The sequence below is a fragment of the Populus alba genome, chromosome 5, assembly GCF_005239225.2.
Source record: "Populus alba chromosome 5, ASM523922v2, whole genome shotgun sequence".
NCBI lineage: Eukaryota > Viridiplantae > Streptophyta > Magnoliopsida > Malpighiales > Salicaceae > Populus > Populus alba.
In genome coordinates, this window is record NC_133288.1 from 5,166,242 (window position 1) to 5,184,665 (window position 18,424).

General features: G+C 33.9%; 2 protein-coding genes across 5 annotated transcripts; one reads left to right on the top strand and one right to left on the bottom strand.

Annotated features, from left to right (window-relative positions):
• The first annotated feature begins 2,957 nt into the window (after window positions 1-2,957).
• LOC118031062 (fatty acid amide hydrolase) lies at window positions 2,958-11,248 on the top strand. The gene is made up of 20 exons (XM_035035362.2): window positions 2,958-3,705; window positions 4,417-4,526; window positions 5,835-5,895; window positions 6,115-6,302; window positions 6,542-6,671; window positions 6,879-6,956; window positions 7,069-7,216; window positions 7,409-7,521; window positions 7,972-8,047; window positions 8,149-8,220; window positions 8,332-8,386; window positions 8,526-8,597; window positions 8,718-8,798; window positions 8,968-9,071; window positions 9,162-9,254; window positions 9,974-10,042; window positions 10,198-10,262; window positions 10,385-10,446; window positions 10,520-10,615; window positions 10,973-11,248. Exons 1-20 carry the CDS (start codon window positions 3,606-3,608, stop codon window positions 11,033-11,035), a joined length of 1,836 nt encoding a protein of 611 aa, XP_034891253.1. The 5' UTR covers window positions 2,958-3,605; the 3' UTR covers window positions 11,036-11,248.
• Window positions 11,249-11,561: 313 nt separating this feature from the next.
• On the bottom strand, window positions 11,562-17,353 carry LOC118031039 (filament-like plant protein 3). Of its 4 annotated transcripts, none has more exons than XM_035035348.2 (5): window positions 17,202-17,353; window positions 16,651-16,823; window positions 15,056-15,236; window positions 13,264-14,621; window positions 11,562-12,127 (listed from the first exon to the last, which is right to left on the bottom strand). In XM_035035348.2, exons 2-5 carry the CDS (start codon window positions 16,759-16,761, stop codon window positions 11,759-11,761), a joined length of 2,019 nt encoding a protein of 672 aa, XP_034891239.1. In that variant the 5' UTR covers window positions 16,762-16,823; window positions 17,202-17,353; the 3' UTR covers window positions 11,562-11,758. The 4 variants fall into 4 exon arrangements, with proteins under 4 accessions (XP_034891239.1, XP_034891244.1, XP_034891232.1 ...); XM_035035353.2 differs by having other exon boundaries at window positions 17,026-17,331; XM_035035341.2 differs by having other exon boundaries at window positions 16,651-17,330.
• Window positions 17,354-18,424: the final 1,071 nt, after the last annotated feature.

Consider the following 18,424-nt stretch of genomic DNA (forward strand, 5'->3'; position numbering starts at 1 on the left):
AGCCGTCTCGGCACTCCTCAGCGACTCACTCACCTGAACACGCCTGCCTGGTGTCAAACATGTCTTACACCATCAACTCATGTCAAGATCCTTCAAATTATTTAACATTTTGTGCTAGCATAAGATTTCAATCACGTATTTATTTTATTCTTTATTTTCAGTTAAAACAATTTTTTAATAAAATTACAAAATCAAGAGACACAAAAATATTTTTAAAAAAGTTGAGAATTATAAAAAATATGAATTCGACATGCATAAAAAAGGTATATCATATATTTTTTCAGAAAAACTTATTATGTTAAATATATTATTTTCCATTAGAAGCCTGAGGAGCCAGTTTCTTTGCTAATTCCACGCAAAATCAAGTTTTTTTTTTTTTTTTTTTGTGTTTGTTTGCCAAGAATCTGTTTCCTTCTCTGAAAGCCCAGACAAAGGGACAAGGACATGACAATTTCTCTTTAAGAGCTCCCAACCGCGGATCAAATGGTAGTTGATGATCACATGATTCTGTTTCCAACTTCACATGTCTTGTTGATCAGACGGTAAAAGGAATTCCCTGATTGCCTTCTGTTCATCGTACCAAAGAGCATCAAACAAGCTGTCATCCTCAGTCATGTGTGCCCAGCCTGGAAGGTATGGTATCTTTTTTTTTTATTATTTTTTTTTTTTTAAGGTAGAACAATATCTTTTAAACACAAACCACATTTTAAAGAATTAAAAAATATATATTTTTTATTTAAAAAAAAACATAAGTTATCTCTCATCCAAACATACACTAAATATTAATTAAAAGCAAGCATTTAAAAGCATATTTGAAAATGTGGCTGTAGTTGTTTTTTAAAATACTTTTCATAAAGAAAAATATATCAATAATTTTTTTTTATTGTTTTTTAAATAACCACATCAAAATGATTTGAAAACATTAAAAATATATTAATTTAAAATAAAAAAATAAAATAAATTTAAATTTTTTTTAAAATACTTTTCAAACACAATAACAAACATTCTCTTTAGTCATAAACATAAGCATGCACTCATGATGCAGGCTCATAATGTGCAATTCTACCAACCAGAGATTAAATAATACAGTTAAGTGTTGTTTTATGATATAAATATTAAATTGATTTATTCATCGAATTATTATCTTATATTTGGATTTTTTTTTTAAAAGGAAATCTTTAGTAAACATATCAGTTCCACATTAATGATTCATCTAAAATCCAATATAAAAGAAATTGAAATGAAAATTGGCTTAGTAATATAAACTTTGAAAACTCAAAATAAAATCGTTCCTTTCATCTTAATTAAATAGATGGGGACATGCTCCCCAACTATAACATGCGATGAATGTAATGGCCCCAGACAAATCCGTAGTCAGAAAGATTTGTACGTTTTGCATCATAATAATAATGAAGAAGAAGAAGTTGGTTGGAACGATGTTAGATGGTTGGGCCATCCTCATTTTGTTTTAGTTTGGTAGTGTGGTGTAAAATATTTATATTTTAAAAATATTTTTTATTTGATAATAAATTAATATTTTTTATTTTTTTATTTTTGATATTGACATATTAAAAATATCAAAAAAAAATAAAAAAATATTAATTTGATACCTTTTCAAACCAAATATATTTTAAAATGCACCCAAATATCATTGCAAACGCAAAACAAACGGTATCTAAATGTGCTTTTGTTTTTTGAATTTAAGTTATTTTTCAAAGTGTTTTTAAAATTATGTATTACTTGAATGAGCATAAAATTGATATTTTCTTAAATGTTTTTTAACATAATAGTATTAAAAATTAAAAAAAGTATTTTAATGAGTTTGTAATTAAAAAATCGTTTTATAAAGCATTCTTGGAAAGTGGGTTTTTTTTTAGTTGACTCAATTATAATGGATAAATCATCACTTCTACTACTTACCTATTTTTATTATTATTGTTATTATAATTATTATTATTATTATTTTGTTGATAAAAACATAATAAAAGGAAATCTAAGGTTTTCCATTTTTTTTATTTTTTCGAGGTTCAGAAATTTGTTGTTGGATTTTATTGTAGAAATGTACAGATTCCCACAAATGGATTTTGCTGATGGACCAAAAATTTACCGGTGGGTTTGAGGCTAATAATATTTTATCGACGTGGACACTCTTAAATGCAATGGCCCATGGTTGTCAACTAACTTCAAATATACTTTGGACCGTCTGTTTTGGAGGCGACTGTTGGACCTTTTCCCAACCTTAATGGTACGATGTTTGGCTATAAAATGAACATGTGATTTGGTTTATGAGATTACAATTGTAAAATAAAAAAATTATTAAATATTTTTTTTTATTATAATATTAATTTTAACCATAGTTTTAACCAAACATATTAAACATGTATTTTATTAAACAATAACTTCAACTATAATTTTAATCAGACACATATTTAAATCAAACCAATTACATTTAAAAATATTTTTATAAAATTTATTTTTTTCAAATCATAATTATAAAAACTATCATAATATCAACACATTTTAAGTTTAACTAATTTTAAACTCGACTTAATCATATTATCATGTCCAGAGATTTTAGGATTAAAATGTTTCAATGAGTTTAATAATAATATTAAATATTTAAATTATGATGAAGAAATTAAAAAATAAAATAAAAAATTTTACTATTCATTTTAACAATGAAACTCCACAAAACAGACAATCATCTAACGGTTAGATGGCTTTTTTTGCACTTCTAGCTATCATTGGTTTCCAAATGAATCAAGAGGGGCACTGCTCTTCATTAAACTCTCCAAAAGATTTTCTTCTTTTCTTCAAGTTTGCTGGGTTCAGTTAGCTAAGTTAATCCAGTTTAATTATTTTAAAAGATATCGTTTTGGTTTTTCTATACAAAAGCTATAAAACGACATTATTATAGATAAATTTACAACAAAAAAAAAAAATCCTTAAATTTGACTTCTTGTTTCTGCAGATGTTTTTCAATGGTCAGAGGAGGATGTTACAACCATTGAAAAATACACAAAATAATTTGAAAAATCACTTTCAACCTCGTTAACCAGCCATCGTCACCCCCTTATAATGACATCAATCTGCACAGCCTTTTCTTCTTCTTTTGTGTAGAAGGACAAGTGGGCTAGTATATCTACATTTGAATTGCTTGACAAGAAACAGAGAAGACCTTGACAGAGTCACGTGATGGAGGATTGAGGAACAGAGCAAGGGAAACCACTAAGCAAGAAGAAGAGAAGAAACAAACAAAAGAAGCTATTCGACTTGCAGTTTTGACTCGCCAAGCAATCTACTGTTTTCAGAAACAAGAGTTGCTGCTGACATCCGTCATCTTCTTTTATTTTCTCGACCCAAATTCATACCTTTCTTGAAAACGACTCTCTCCCTTTCTCTTCCTTTTCTACGCTTCTCGTGTCATTACTGTTTATCACTGGAGCAGTTAAAATTAGCTTTCAATCAAGCACAGCACTTTTCTTATCGTTTTCTCCTTTTTGGTTTTGACTCGTCTACATGCATCTTTTGGTGGTGGCTGTGTCACTTTTTTCTTGCTAAACTCTCTCACTACTGCTTCTTTGCCTAAAACCTACCACTTTCATATGGGATTGTTCAGAGCTAGAGGTGTGGTCTACAAGCCTGTGGAGAATGTTGATCTTGGCCCTGACAGTGATGAATTCTATCTGCAAGCCAATGTCAAAGGTTTTGATTTTCAATTCCATCTTCCATCATATACTTCACTTTCGATTGCTAAGTTCTTTATGTTTCCTGTTAAGAGGCACTCTTTTGCATATAGCCTTATCACAGAAACAATCAGGGTTCGAGTTCAATATGGTAGGGTTAAGTTGATGAGTTTTTGCTGATGAGATATTTGTAGACAAGTTTCAGTGTTTTAATCTAGAAGCATTGAGATTCATTTACCATTCTATCTTTTTATAGTCAGATAATCTTGAAGCAACATATCATAACTATCAAGTCAACCATGCTTGGATGTTCTTTCTCGCAAAATTTCTCGACTTCTTGTTAATTTGGTACTGAAACTAACTGTTTGGACAGAGATTCTATCAAGTCAGGTTGCTTGAACAGATCTTCCTGCAGTAGAGTACTTTTGTTTGTTTGATTTAAATAATGTTTACAATTTATTAATCCTGGAAACAATGATAGTGAAATCACTTACTCTAGACTAGTTTCGTTGTGAGCGTCAGGTCCTTTCTTCATCATTTAATTAAAACCATATTTACCAGAAGCAGAAACTTCAAGGCAAGCTATTGAAGTCTTGCTTAGCATATACGCCCTTCTGCATGTGCCTATACTTGCCTGAATATATTTGTTGCAGACATATGCTTGAGTTATTTTCTTGCTGTTTGGCTAATATGTGCATATATATACTAAAATTTGCGTCTGTTTCATAAGCTCCTCGCATGGCTGGATTTCTTGTCAAGATTTTCGCCTGGTTTCTCGAGTCGCGGGTTTTTGGGACATTCCTGCTGTACATTTTGAAGAGAAACAATCTGATTCACAAGGTCTGTCTTTCCCATTTTTTTCATCGTGGTTTTTTTTTTTTTTAGTTGTAGCTCAGCTCTTAATTTCGTTCATCTTATGAATGACCAACCATGCAATTACTAATTTGTTACATTTCCTTCCTTGTTAATTCTCAACATCTTCTTTCACTTTTGCATTTCTAGTTAATTTTCGGCATCTTCTTTCCCTTTTGCATCAAAATTCTACTAATCAGTGATTATAATCAAAACCATATCAAGAAAGATCACCTGTACTTTTCTGAGTCATCTTTAAGGCTTAAACTACCCTAGGGTCCACATATTCCTCATTGTACACGGTAGTCGTTATTGGTGTAGCTAGGTTACGTGCATTTGCTCTCCCATGGCGTCAGAGCCTTAAAAATTGTGTACATTTGTTACCCCACATGCCCCAATCCATCCACAGCTACCTTTTTCGTAACTTCATTTCAAAGCTCTCTTTTTCCTCACCAAACTTAAATCTGCAGAAGCATGTACTTAAATATTTGTAATAATATTACCTTAAATGAAATTAAAACAAACCGATTATGATCCATTATAAGCTCCTAACGTGAAAAAAATTAACCACCAACAAATTATTCCGGGTCTCTTTGTCGGGGAAAGGTACAAAAGAGTAATGTGTGAGTCTTCATGGTTGTACTTTTGTCTCAAAATACAGCCACTCTATGTGAAACAAAACCTGCACTGTCTCATCCAATCTAGTTGTCAAGAGTTCCACTGGATACTAGGCAGTAGCTTTACTGTTTCCTTATTATTATTCATAGGATCCAGTCCTCTCGAATCTACTGCCCATCAGAAGAAATTTACAAGACATAATTAACTAATCATATTTTTTTGTCCAAATATACAGAATGTGTGCATAATTCATTGAAGTTTATTGATGCAGAATTATATTTTCTTTTGGTATTAGAATAATTTAGAGTCAGATATTGGATTTCAAAGGGTTTTTGTTTTCAGTTAGAAATCTTACTTGCGAATGTTCTAACTATGATTCAGCTATAAGCGCTTTTCATGTAGAATAATGTAAGCTTCCCAGGAGATATATAAAGAAATGGTCTGATTTCATGAACCATAATTCGACATCCATGTCACCTGGGGTTTCGAAAATGAAAGTCAAAATCAAACTGGCATGAACAGATATTCTATGTATACACATCTTGCAAGCCGTTCCTATGTATATTAGAATCACATTTTAAGGCCTCATTTTGCCTTCATAGCAAGGACAAGCATTTATCTCACATTGAATTTTGATATTCTATGTCAAATACTCGTGAATGCTTGCAACTCTTGCAGCTAGTTACAAATGCAGAACTGAAGGAATCGCCTGTGTACGTCCCTATGCATCCATTTGAAGGTAGGTTCACTGGCTTTAAGTTTCTAACTCTTATACTATCTTTGATACTGTTCACAAGCTGTAAATTGGTTATAGTTACAGAAGAGTTAGCATTGATTACGTCCTGAAGAGGAAATTCTGGTCTTGCAAGATTTAAAACAATCATACCATTATCAACCATCTGTATTTCTTCCATCGGAGTTCCATGAGAAAGATTTTGATTTGAGTTCATCACTGCAGAGCTCAATGAACAAGAAGTCAAGCACATAGATTCTGGTCTATCACCGTCTGAGCAAGTTCAGCAGGCAATTAACTGTCTGCCTCTACCTTCAGAGAAAATTGTAAATGGATTGAAGCCATCTTTCCGTCGCTGGACAATAATGGATTATTATAAAGCCTATAGCTCAGGAGAAATAACTCCATGCATGGTACATCATTTCTTAGCTATTTCTTTCATGAAATGCTCTTTTCCTTTTTTGTTTGAGGTTTCAAATGTAAGCGCTGTAACTTGAGCATTCATTTGAAACCTCAAAGGTATAATTAAATGATTCAAAGAATTTCTTTCAGTCTCTTTTCTTGTTGCCGACAAGTTTGTCATGTAAATTATATCAATGCAGTTTATACTGCAGTTTTCCGTAAGTTCTTGATGCTTTTCCCCTTAGCACAGGTTGCAGAACAATTAGTAACTGCCATCCGTGAATCTTCCAGTCCTCCAATGGACATGGCTTTTTTTATTAATTATGATGCTGAAGATATTTTAAGGCAGGCTAAAGAGTCAACTCGTCGGTATGGAAGAGGTAGTCTTAATTGAAACTCATGAGTAAATCTTTGCATATGAGAATATAGCAGTTTCATTCAATCCTCTTTCCATCAAGAGTGCACTGTTTATCTCGTGAAAAGTATTGGGTCTGAATTTATTGATGGTCTCATTCTTCTAGTTCACTAGTTTATATTAGTCGCTTTGAGCATGCTCTGAAACTCCTACTTGTTCTGTTTCATTCCAGGGGAGCCAATATCAGCTCTAGATGGAGTTCCAATTGCAATAAAGGATGAAATAGACTGTAGCCCTTATCCGACAACAGGTACTTCATCAATGACCATGTTGTTTTATTCTAAAAATTGCTCCACTTGATTCTTGTGCTTATAGATACTCTTTTTGTGTGTTGTACTGATGATGTAAATTGAGTTTTCTAGGTGGGACAAAGTGGTTGCACAAATTCAGATCTTGTAAAGGTGATGCTTGCTGTGTTATGCGTCTCAAATCATGCGGTGCTGTAATTATTGGAAAAACCAATATGCATGAGCTTGGAGCTGGAACAAGTGGAATAAATCCTCACTATGGGTAAGACTAATCTTCCTTTCTCCACTGATAAATTTGAATAATATCCTACTTGAAACGTTGAAACTCGTAACCCAAATACATTACTATCTCTTGTTTCTTGTAACGTCATAAATAAATTATACTTCTATGTTTAACGCATCTGAAAGATTAATAAAGACAATGATGGCATTTCCATAATTATGAATGTTGTAGGGCTACTAGAAATCCATACAATCCTGGCATGATCTCTGGAGGTTCATCTAGTGGATCAGCTGCTGTGGTAGCTGCAGGACTTTGCCCTGTTGCCCTTGGTGTTGACGGGGGAGGTAATTTGAATCCATCCTTAACTGGAAAACTCTATTGTTATCAAGCTGAGTTGAAGCATTCTCACTAAACGGTAATCTTTCTATGGTTTTACATGTAGAATAACTGAATACAGTAGCTAATCACGGAAAAAGAATAACACCTGCAATTGCCATTTCCCAGTTTATGAAGTCCATTGCCATGTCAATAGGCAGACACTATCTTCATTCTTGTTTTAACTTCCCTGCGAGTATTTTCTGTAATTCCTTGAGCTAAGAAAATCAATCTTTCTTTTCTGCAGCAACCCGAGATTTCCTATGCAATTAAAATATTTCTTAACAAGTTAATAAATTTATGTTTGATGGAAGGTTCTGACGTTTATGCTAGAAAATTCTTCAAAATTGTTACTTATAGTACCATGTATCATGTCAATAATCTCTAAATAAATACATCTTTCATCATAATATATTCAGGATCCGTGAGAATGCCTGCAGCTCTTTGTGGAGTTGTTGGTTTCAAACCAACTTTCGGGCGTGTACCTCACTCTGGGTGAGAGCTCATTTCTATCTTGATTTTATTTCATAACTATTTGGATTTCTCAATGTAGATGAGTTTTCGATGTTGTGAAGATAAATTTTCTATTTTTTCAGTGTTCTTCCTCTGAACTGGACAGTTGGGATGGTAGGAGTATTAGCAGGCACGATAGAGGATGCATTTATAGTGTCAGTGTCCTCTCTTAATTTGAACTTTTTATCTGAGTTCTAAGTGTCTGTTCGGATGCCATTTTATGATTCTCATGTAGAGTATAAAGTATCTTCTTTTTTTTTTTCCAGTTATGCAGCTATAAATGGCCCACTTCCTTCCCATGAAACCTCTGCTATACCGCTGGTAAGAAACTGCTCCGCAGTTTTCTTTACAGTTTAAACTCCTACCCTCTGGGAACTCTTTGAAAATGGCCTTGTAGACTATTTCAGAGTAACATCTGACAAAAGACAATCTTTTCTTTCTTTGTTTCTGAAACTATCAGCCAAAGGTATACTTCCCACTGCTGCAATCAACAAATTCAGTGTCAAACGTTATATTGGCAAGATATGGGGAGGTTAGTGGATTTCTCAACCTTGGATTCGCTATATGTTGTTGTCTCAAGTTACTTTACACGCACCGGATCATTCTTCTGATTCCTTTCTTTTATTCTTTAACCACTAAACGGGTCCCATAGTGGTTTAGTGATTGCGGTGATGATATTAGAACATGCTGTTCCCAAGCATTGCACCAGCTTTCTGAGAAGTTTGGGTGGAAGGTATGGCAATATAATATTAAATATTTTACAAATTTTGATGAAAATAAATATATTTTCTCGAATAGTATGTTGTTATTGTAAAGAAGCTTGTTTACGTTATTTTCAAGGAAGCTCTTCATTAGTTTCGTCCCTATCCACTCTATGCTAATGTTTTATGGCCTTTTACAAGACTGTAGATGTTACCATACCAGACATAGAATCAATGCGCCTCGCACATTACTTAACAATCGGATCTGAGTGCACTGCTGCACTTAGTTCTTATCTAGAGAAGTTGTACGTTACCTCTGGCTAACACACTTTCATCCTTCTTTTCAATAAAACATTTTAAAATATGGATGATGATATTCTGTGCTCTTGAAATAGGGATAATGCAGAATCAGGATGGGATTTAAGGGTAGCACTTTGTGTATATGGTTCTTTCAGTGGTGAAGAGTATATAAAGGCTCAGAAACTCAGGTGCATTACAGCCTAAATTTATTTAATTTCTTTTATGATTACAGTTGGAATTAAATTTGATGGTAAATCAAATTGCCAGCTTCCTGTATCAGTAAATTCTGAGAATCTATCTTCAAATGCTGCATTTTATATTAACCTTTCTGGTATTTATCTTGTGGTGACTTCCTGTTTCAAATACTCCATTACTGAAGCTTTGTGTAAAGTACATATCAATGGCAAGATTTTCTGCTCCACCCCAAATCTACACAGTACCTCTAGCGCTATTAGTTATCTATGACAAAGTAATTCTACTGTTTAGCTGGCCAGTGTTTCATTATGGTAAAGTGTCAAAGTCCTAAACACAGGTTAGTATATTCAGTTCTAGCAGCAGCGGGTTCATGCAAAAGTTGTTGAAGCTTAGGGCTATTTCCCTTCAAACCCCTGCTCGTATTCTGTAATGAATTCTAGTATTATGTCACAATATACTTTTGTATAAATTCTATCAGAGTGTTCGCAAGTCACTTTCATTGATTCTGACTTCGAGCTCATCTTTAAACTTCAATAAGCCAATCACTTGTCATCAGCATTTTGAGTCATCATCGAATACAGATGACTTCTCAGTGGAGTTTACTTGTTAATTATTAGCCAGTCACTTACCATTTTGACTCCTACATAATTCTTCATTTGGTTGTCCTCATTTCATGAGTACGTGAATGATACAAGATTCTATGTATTTGCAGGAGCCGGCAGATGCAATTTCACAGGAATATATTTACAAAAGCAGATGTCATTGTCACACCGACAGTAGGGTATTGTTTTCTCCTTTTATTGGTGTTGTACACGATTCCCTCTATTCTTCTTGTTCTATACTGTAAAGCATCTTGGATGTATGAAAAAGTGAGGTTTGACATCAAAATGCTCTTCCATCTTCCGATGCTTAATGTTCCTCTGTTCTAAAAAACAGCGTAACTGCATACCCAATTTTCGATGATGCTCTCAAGACTGGTGAGCTGGACTACATTAATGGAGGTATGAAGTTCAGGACATAACAAGATTTTAACAGAAAATGTATCAAATTGCTTTACTGTACATGAAAGTAGCCAAATACAAATACAATTGAATAATCACTCAAACCATTTTCATTGTTGCAGCTGCACTAGTTCGGTATCAGATAGCAGGAAATTTTCTGGGATTGCCAGCAGTTTCCGTTCCAGTAATGATCTTTATCGCTGTCTCATTATCATCGGTGTCAGTTTTCTTCTGCTAACCTGACTTATGTATGACAGGTTGGATATGACAAAAATGGGTTGCCCATAGGCCTCCAATTCATCGGAAGGCCATGGTCAGAACCAACATTGATCCATATAGCATATGCTATGCAGGTATATTAACAGGTTCTGAGATTTAGATTTTTGTATTATTTCTCTCTTTGGCCTTCAATTTGAATCTTTAAGTTTCGTATTAAAATGTTCACAAGCTTAACAGTGCAAGTATTCACAAATTTAGCCATGTGCATGATATGCTATTCCAACTTTTTTTCCGAATCCAGAGAAGCATTTCCAAATAGCATTTAAATTGATTAATTAATCCATGGAGGAATCTTTTCTTGATCACTTGTACAATTGCAGCTAACCCTTGCAATTCTCCTGTGAGAAATGTTTTGAATGTTGAAGATCTTTTTATACGAGGCTCATGCTATTTATTCATAGAACTGATGTATCAAGTATTTTTGGTTTCAGAGTCTCTGCGTTTCAAAGTACAGAAAACCACAGGTTTTCTATGATTTGCTCAAGATAGATTAAAAGGAGGAGGAAGCCTCATTAAATGGAAGAGGGTCTTTCAATTCTCAACGTGCTTCTACACCCTATCGTTTCTTCTTTATGTTAGTGAGATGTCAGAAACATTTTGGTGTGGATTACCTGTTTATCCATAGCATTTAGTCGCTGGTTATTCACATTTAAACTATGTATTTTACTTTTAAAATAAATGAATAAAAACCTATGCTGTTATATACTGATCATATTAGTAATAAAAGCAATCAAGAAAACTAAACCTCGTCTTTTTTTCACCTCTCCAAAACAGCCAAACCGCACAGATCATTTTGTTCTTTTTTCGTTGCAAATTCCCTATTGGATTGTTGCTTTCGTCTTTATAACCAACCAAACAAGTGTGAGAAGCCACGAGACCTCGTCAGTTCAAGAGGAATACATCCATATTTGTCGAAGTTTCTAATATGCGTGTGGATGCAAACCCATACACGCGAACACTTGCACACGGTGATAGGGATATGCAATGTATAAACGTATGAATCTGAAAGGCACCAAATGATAACAGGAAGAACATTATTTCTTATGTATAAATATATTTTTCCATGGATGATCTGTTTGTGCAAGAGGTGATATGTATATAAATACAACTGCAGATTCAAAAGAAGGAATCTGCATTTTTTTTATGACAAGAATGAATGCTTTACAATGGAAAACTTATTACCTAGTGGATTCCTTAAATGTCATTTTTAACATATACTAGTTTTCATTTCGAGCCCTACTCTGACCTCTGGGGAAAAACTTTCCAAACCCACTTCGGGTTTTTTCAGAAACAAAGCTCGAGTTTAATGACAATGACGGCTCCCTATCACCGCCATTCTTTAATCTTAAAGCACCTCCAGTGACTTCGATAGCCTCAGAATCTCTATCTGAAGATTGATTTCCAAGATCTAATCTCCACCGTTCACCATTCTCATGATCCTTTGATTCTTCACTACTGACATCCGATGATTTATCAGAATCAAGCAGGTCTTCCAAAGTTGCAAGAGATTTCAATTGAAGACCAAGAGAAGATATGGTTTTCTGGCACTCGGCAAATTTACTTGCAGCAACAGCTAGCTCTTTCTCCTGCGCCATGAAACAGAAGATATGAATACCAAAATAAGAAAGCAGGTTTTTTAGCAAATTACTCCTGTTCTTTAACCCAGTTATGTTTAACAGATCATGACATGATTAGCGTGCATTCAGATATACAAAGATTCGAGGTATCTAACATCAATCATAACTGTGATACCAATTGGTTTTTACAAGACCGAATATGATTCTGACAAAGGATGTCATTGAAAAATTCATGAAAGGAAATCTGAAAGTGGCTTTGAAACCTTTTATTTTCTTGTAAAGGTAAAACTGCACGTTTTAATGGAAATTAATCCAAAAGCATGATAAAGAAAATATTTTAATCTCTTCAAGATATAGTTTCTAATAATTTAATCAAGTGGCTAACTAAAAGAAAATTATTGAAAAGAACAAAAGTGCAACAGGGACCATTGCTTTTGTAGAACATTTGCAATATGGAAGTTAATTTGAAATGGACAATGAGTATAAGATATTAGATGGAGAGACTTGAGTTTGCAAAATTTAAGTTTAAATGGCTTGTAAATCGGCAGGCAAGAGGGAATATCAACAATGGTATTACTAGTCTAAACATTCCCTCTCATGAGACTTTGAAATTTGAAAAAATAAATAAATAAATAAATACCAGTTGAATTATCCCAGAATGCAGATCACTATGAAAAGAATTCAGGACATTTTTATTCCAGAAAAGTACAGTGACGGTAGGTTTATTTATCAATTAAATTCCACAATTTGGGTTTTGCTTATAACAATGCAGGGAAAAGGTGAGTTTGAATCTTCATTTTATAGCCTTGTATTTTTCACAATACATTTGCCATTCTGTCAAGCATTGGCTTTAAAAGGTTAAATAACAAACAAGCAATAAAAATTTGTGAATTCACAAAATCAATGCTTCAAAGAAATCTGTTATGTGTTCTAATTGGTGAGCTCAAACCACAATTTAGTTGGCTTGTTATAAGTTGTTGTAACAGAGTATTGCAGCCAAGATGAAAAATGCAAGGGGATCAATATGTATTGCAGTTTAAGGCACCAAAGACCATGTAAGCGGACTCAATTAAAATTAAATGCAACATTTATGAATTTGAAATGGGAATAGATATCGAGCTTCAAGTGAGCCTTAAGATACTGACCTGTGTTATCTTCAACTCTTCGTTAAAGCTGGCAATACGCTTGCGCTCAATCTCATGCTGGAGCTCAACTTCACATTTCAGTTTTGAGAGCTCGTCCTCCAACTCCTGGCTCTTTGCAGTATTTTCAACTGACAAAGCACGCTCCTTCTCAACCTCTGCATCTAATGAAACAATTTTAGAAAGCAAGGTTTTGATCTCAGCTTCAGCAATTCTGAGTTGTGATTCTGTCTCTTTTCTCTTTGAATCAGATCGCTTTATCTCTTCCTCTCTAGCTTGTCTTGATTCATTTGCAAGAGTCAACAGATCTTGCAGCTCCCCCATCTTTGCATCTGCTTCCTTCAGCTGGCTCCTTAACGTCTCAAGCTGCCTCTGGCATTCAGTCAAGGCCATTTCTGATTTAAATTTTTCTTCTTCCATCTTATCCAACTTCTCCTCCAGTTCAGTAGTCCTGTTAATCATGGATTCAAGTTCTTCTTTCAATGGGTTTCCACTACCATTTCCTTTATCTGATACAGGTCCTGCCTCAAGGTAAGAAATTCCACTTTCCGTATCTGGCAAAGCTGCAAGTCTTTCCATTTCCAGAAAATCATCCATGAGATTAATTTCTAAAGAAGGGACCATTACGTTTCTTCCAATAGGCCTCTGCTTCTTGGATTGATCAAGTTCGGTAGCATGAGCACATGCCCATGAGTCAGAGCAAATTTGATCACATTCATTCATTTCCAGGCCGCTCCTCTTGCATGAATCACTTTCAATTGCCAGTAGCCTCTCCCCATTATCAGATTGGCTGTCTGTGAAAGACTCAGCACAAATTGAAGAGGCTGTTAAAGATTTATGATCATTAGCAGCTGATGCTTTACGAGCCATGGCTTTCAACTTGCGACACTCAGCTTCAAGTTTAGCAAGCTTCTTTATACTTTCCAGTTGTAGTTTGCTTGCTGTTTCAGCAGCCTGGGTGCTCAAGTCCCTCTCCAAAATTCTAACCTGTATCTCCTCAGCTCGAGAAAAGAGCTCACGCTTAAGGGACAAATTCTCTTTCTCTACAGCATTAAGCTTTTGCCATAACTCAGAATCAGCTGACACAGTGGCATCACTTTTTGCAGTTTGAAGTCGAGCCTGGAGCTCAATGAGCTGGGCCTCAAGCTCAGACTTTGTTGATTCCCATTCGCAAGTTTTCTTGGTAACAGCTTCATTGATCCTTCTCTCTTGCTCTTCTCTTGATTGTCTTAGCTGCCTCACACACTCCTTAAGTGCTGCATCCAGATGAGAAACTCTATCTTCAAGTCCAGAGTTCTTCTTAGTAGCAGCCTCGATTTGTTGTTTTAAAGCTGACAGTTCTTTTTCAGCTTTCTCCCACCCTAGAATTTGAGGCAGAAAAATTAATAATAGCTGATAATCCAGATATTTGAAGAAGGTTATAGATCGCATCCTAATTAGGATAAGAAAAGGGAAAGTGTTAGAAAAAAAATAAAAAATAAAAAGAGGTTTGTGGACGATCTCTAAAAAATGCCATCGATTGTTTTCTTTTACTTTTTTGTTTTTTTTTTAATGGCCGGGTTACACCATAGAGAAAAGCCCTCCTTCAGCTTTAATCCCTCCCTGCTCTTATACCTATATCATGGGAGGGATTTAACAGGTATCTCGGAACAACACTAGCTTTACAAACTCGGGTGGCCTTGATATATATTTTTTATTTTATTTTTTATTTAACAAGTTTGTATTCTTCTAATTTAGAACAAACCAAACACTAGCTCAACCTTGAATGAGAGCAGGAAAAAAATGGAATGAATACCTGAAACTGCTTCTTCTGCAACTTTGGCATGCTGCTTTACCAACTCTTCTTTGGCACTAAGGTTCAAGAGAGCAGCAGATAGTTTATCTGTTAAGGTCGTCACATTGTCTCTAATGTCTTCATCAGTAAGTAAAGCTTCAGATGTAACTTCTGGTGATTGAGGATTATGAGTTGGATATACCTTTGCCAGGAAGAAAGAAAGAAAAATCAGAATTTCTCCAGCATCGATCAAAACAAGGACACAATGATATAATGGAGAATCAATAAGACAATAAGATATTCAATTCTCAGTTTCAAAAGCTTACCAGAGTTTTTATATAGATACAGGAAAAGGAGTAGGCATCCTTTCAATAAGAATAGGAATTCCATCCTACTAACAGAACCTAAAATGAAACTAAATTGATTGTAGAGAGTTAAACTGCAGGTGTCAGCCTAATAAATTAAGATTCACAGAACAAAAACCATCATCCCTGATCCATATAGAATCAGGATGGTGAAGAGACCAAGTGGGTGATGTAATATGAAGATTCAAGCCAAGCGGAATTCTATTGGTTAAGATTCAAAAAGTATAGGTATCCTCCATAGACAACTGCTCAAGGGATCTTAAACACCCATTTCACCTTCAGAATGGAAAGGCACATTTTTAAAATATGGATATGGTCCCAACATGAAACAGCTGTTAATTCTAATTGTGCTTCTTCTTCTTCCACTGAAACTGAATGGATGATGCATGCCTTGCAGAGCAGATGCAATCCATACTAGAGCATATTTCAGATGGTTGAAGAAATGTTTTTGGGTAAGTTTGAAATTATTTTTAGCTATGTCCAAGAAGTTTCAAGTCAATTAGGAGCTAGCAACATCCAAGAATCCGTAGAGCAAGTATTAAACCGTGTTCAATCTTCACATCACAATGAGGAGGAGTAACAGACAGCAACACTACAAGTGAAGAGCCTGAGAAACTAGCAGAAATTAAAGAAGATGCTGACGAAACTTTATGAAAGAGATGGGATTGTTGGAACTGCAAAGAGTTCAAGGAATTGAATTCACTATTCAAACCTTAGTCACTCTATTAAGGAGAAGATGGACTCAAGCCTAGGCCATAGATTCATACTAGTCAATTTAGAAATGCTCATTTATATCTGAATTGCTTCAGCCAGCCTCCAGAATTAAAGCTGTAGGAGAAAATGCTCATAATTTTTTGCAGTAATATTCTGTCAGAAGGCAAAATCAAACAAGCACTTCGAGAAAGCAACACCTTCACGGCCTAACACGACAATAAAAAATAAGAAGGATTCTGCTTGGAGGTGCGGGAAGAAACTATCCTACGATGAGAACAGCAGGATTCGTTTGGGAAATTTCTTTTGAATATTTTTTGTGAACTCAGAAAGATGAGCAAAAGGACATAATTTGAGACCAATCTTAAGAGTGACAGGACATGACAAATACGGCACAAAAATAAAATCCTAAATTGGGAAAATCCATTCCAATATCCAGAGATCACTCCCATTTGCTCTTCTCTCTCTCTTTTTTCAATTAACAAAGAGGTTCAAGGGGCAGCAATGTGCAAGAAACTCAAAACCCAAAATTGAACCAACCTGATCATCAGAGAATCTTTCAGAATGAGAAGAGATGGATCCTGAACTCTCTGTCTCCCCAGGACTCTTCTCTGAAGACTTCCTTCTCCATAACCAACTCCTCCTGTCCATCTCCAATGCCACCAAAGCATCACTATCCCCTCTCACAAAAATCCATTATTTTCATTGTGTAGCTACAAATAAACACAAACACCCAGCATCGTTAAAGAAAAAACCAACAATCTTAATCCTAAGATTTGACCACCAAACCAAGTGTTTGCTTTGAAAACTCAGTAGTTCAAGGATACCAAACAATGCAAGCAAGCAAACGGAAGAGGTCAAATCCAACTGTTACAAGCAAATAAAAATGAGTAAACTTTTTTATAAAATCTTAACTTTGCTTTGAACTCACTCTCCGCAACCACTCTAAAAACAACGTCTCAACTTTTTGCAGAAAATCATGTTCATCCAAAGATGGATATTATTGATAAACCTTTTAAAGTTTGGTTCTTTATCTATCAGCAATTACTTGAGACATAAAGTTTTGAACAACTCATCAACTGGGCACCTACCAAATCCCTAAGTTTTACGCCATGAAATGAGTGTCATTGAAATAAAGAAGAAAGCCGTAGAGGGATAGAGAGAGAGTCAGAGAGGACCGCATGAGAAAAGCTCTACACTGCCTAGCAGCCAATAATAGCCCCATTTCTCTTCAACAAAAATATCTATCTAACCAAATTAAGGCACCGATTATTTTTTCCGTGCAAGAACTGAAAAGATTTAAAGTTTTTTTAAAATTATTTTTTTATATTTTTAAATAGTTATAATATAATGATATTAAAAATAAATTTTAAAAATAAAAAATATATTATTTAATATATTTTTATAAAAAAAAACCACTTTAAAAAATAAAATAAATAACAAATAAATAGTTAAGGCAATAATCCTTATCTCAAAAAATCAAAAGGTTAAAATTATTAAATTATTAAAACAATTAAAAATCATGAGGGCGGCTTAACGGTTTAATATATTGTTTTAATTATTTTATATTAATTTTGTGTCTTTGCTCAGGTGATTAGTGTTAACTGTATAACATAGATGCGGGTTGAACTTTGTGTCTTCATTTGTGTTTTTTTAATTAAAAAAAACGCAATTAAACTTTTTTTGTTTGTTTTTTTATATTTCTTAATTTTTTTAATTTTATTATTTAATATAAATTTTTTATTAAATTTTATTATTAAGTATTAGGTTAATGGAAAATTAATTTTAATATGTTGTATCGTATAATAAAATATAATATAATAATTCAACTCAATAAAATTTATAACCTTTCAGAATTTAGCAAATTAATTAAATATTAATTAAAGAATTGGGCCAGGGTTTTCTAATTTTAAACTATTATATTAATTTTAATAATAATATCAAAACAATCTTGACCGTCTAAATATTATTTTTTTACTATCCAAATTTTGGGTCCATGCGATAGGGAGATTTTTTGGATAAAATATTGACCGATGAAAAAAAGTTGAACTGCAAAGAAAACAAACTGTGCAGGAAGATCTGAGGAATGTCGGTATAACATGCAGGTGTTTAAATCGGGAGATTTTTTTTTTGGTGATATTTTGAGAATCTCTTCTTTTCAAGATTTTGATATTTTTGTTTTCTTTATTCTATTAATTAACGAGAAGTAGTAAAAAAAATAGTGTAGGGCCAACTGGAAGACTAGAGATATTGTCCTACATTAATATTTTGATAGTAATAGACGAAAGAAAAAAAAGTGAAATTAATTATTGTA

What these genes read in the sequence shown, in the direction of transcription:
- LOC118031062 (XM_035035362.2), top strand. Translation starts at nt 3,606, where the DNA reads ATGGGATTGTTCAGAGCTAGAGGTGTGGTCTACAAGCCTGTGGAGAAT. An exon ending in ATAGAGGATGCATTTATAGT is followed by an intron (nt 8,221 to 8,331) that starts GTCAGTGTCCTC and finishes TTTTTTTTCCAG; the next exon opens with TTATGCAGCTATAAATGGCC. An exon ending in CTGAGAAGTTTGGGTGGAAG is followed by an intron (nt 8,799 to 8,967) that starts GTATGGCAATAT and finishes GCCTTTTACAAG; the next exon opens with ACTGTAGATGTTACCATACC.
- LOC118031039 (XM_035035348.2), bottom strand. Translation starts at nt 16,761, where the DNA reads ATGGACAGGAGGAGTTGGTTATGGAGAAGGAAGTCTTCAGAGAAGAGT. An exon ending in AAAGATTCTCTGATGATCAG is followed by an intron (nt 15,237 to 16,650) that starts GTTGGTTCAATT and finishes TTCCTGGCAAAG; the next exon opens with GTATATCCAACTCATAATCC. An exon ending in TGCAGAAGAAGCAGTTTCAG is followed by an intron (nt 14,622 to 15,055) that starts GTATTCATTCCA and finishes CTCAAATTCTAG; the next exon opens with GGTGGGAGAAAGCTGAAAAA.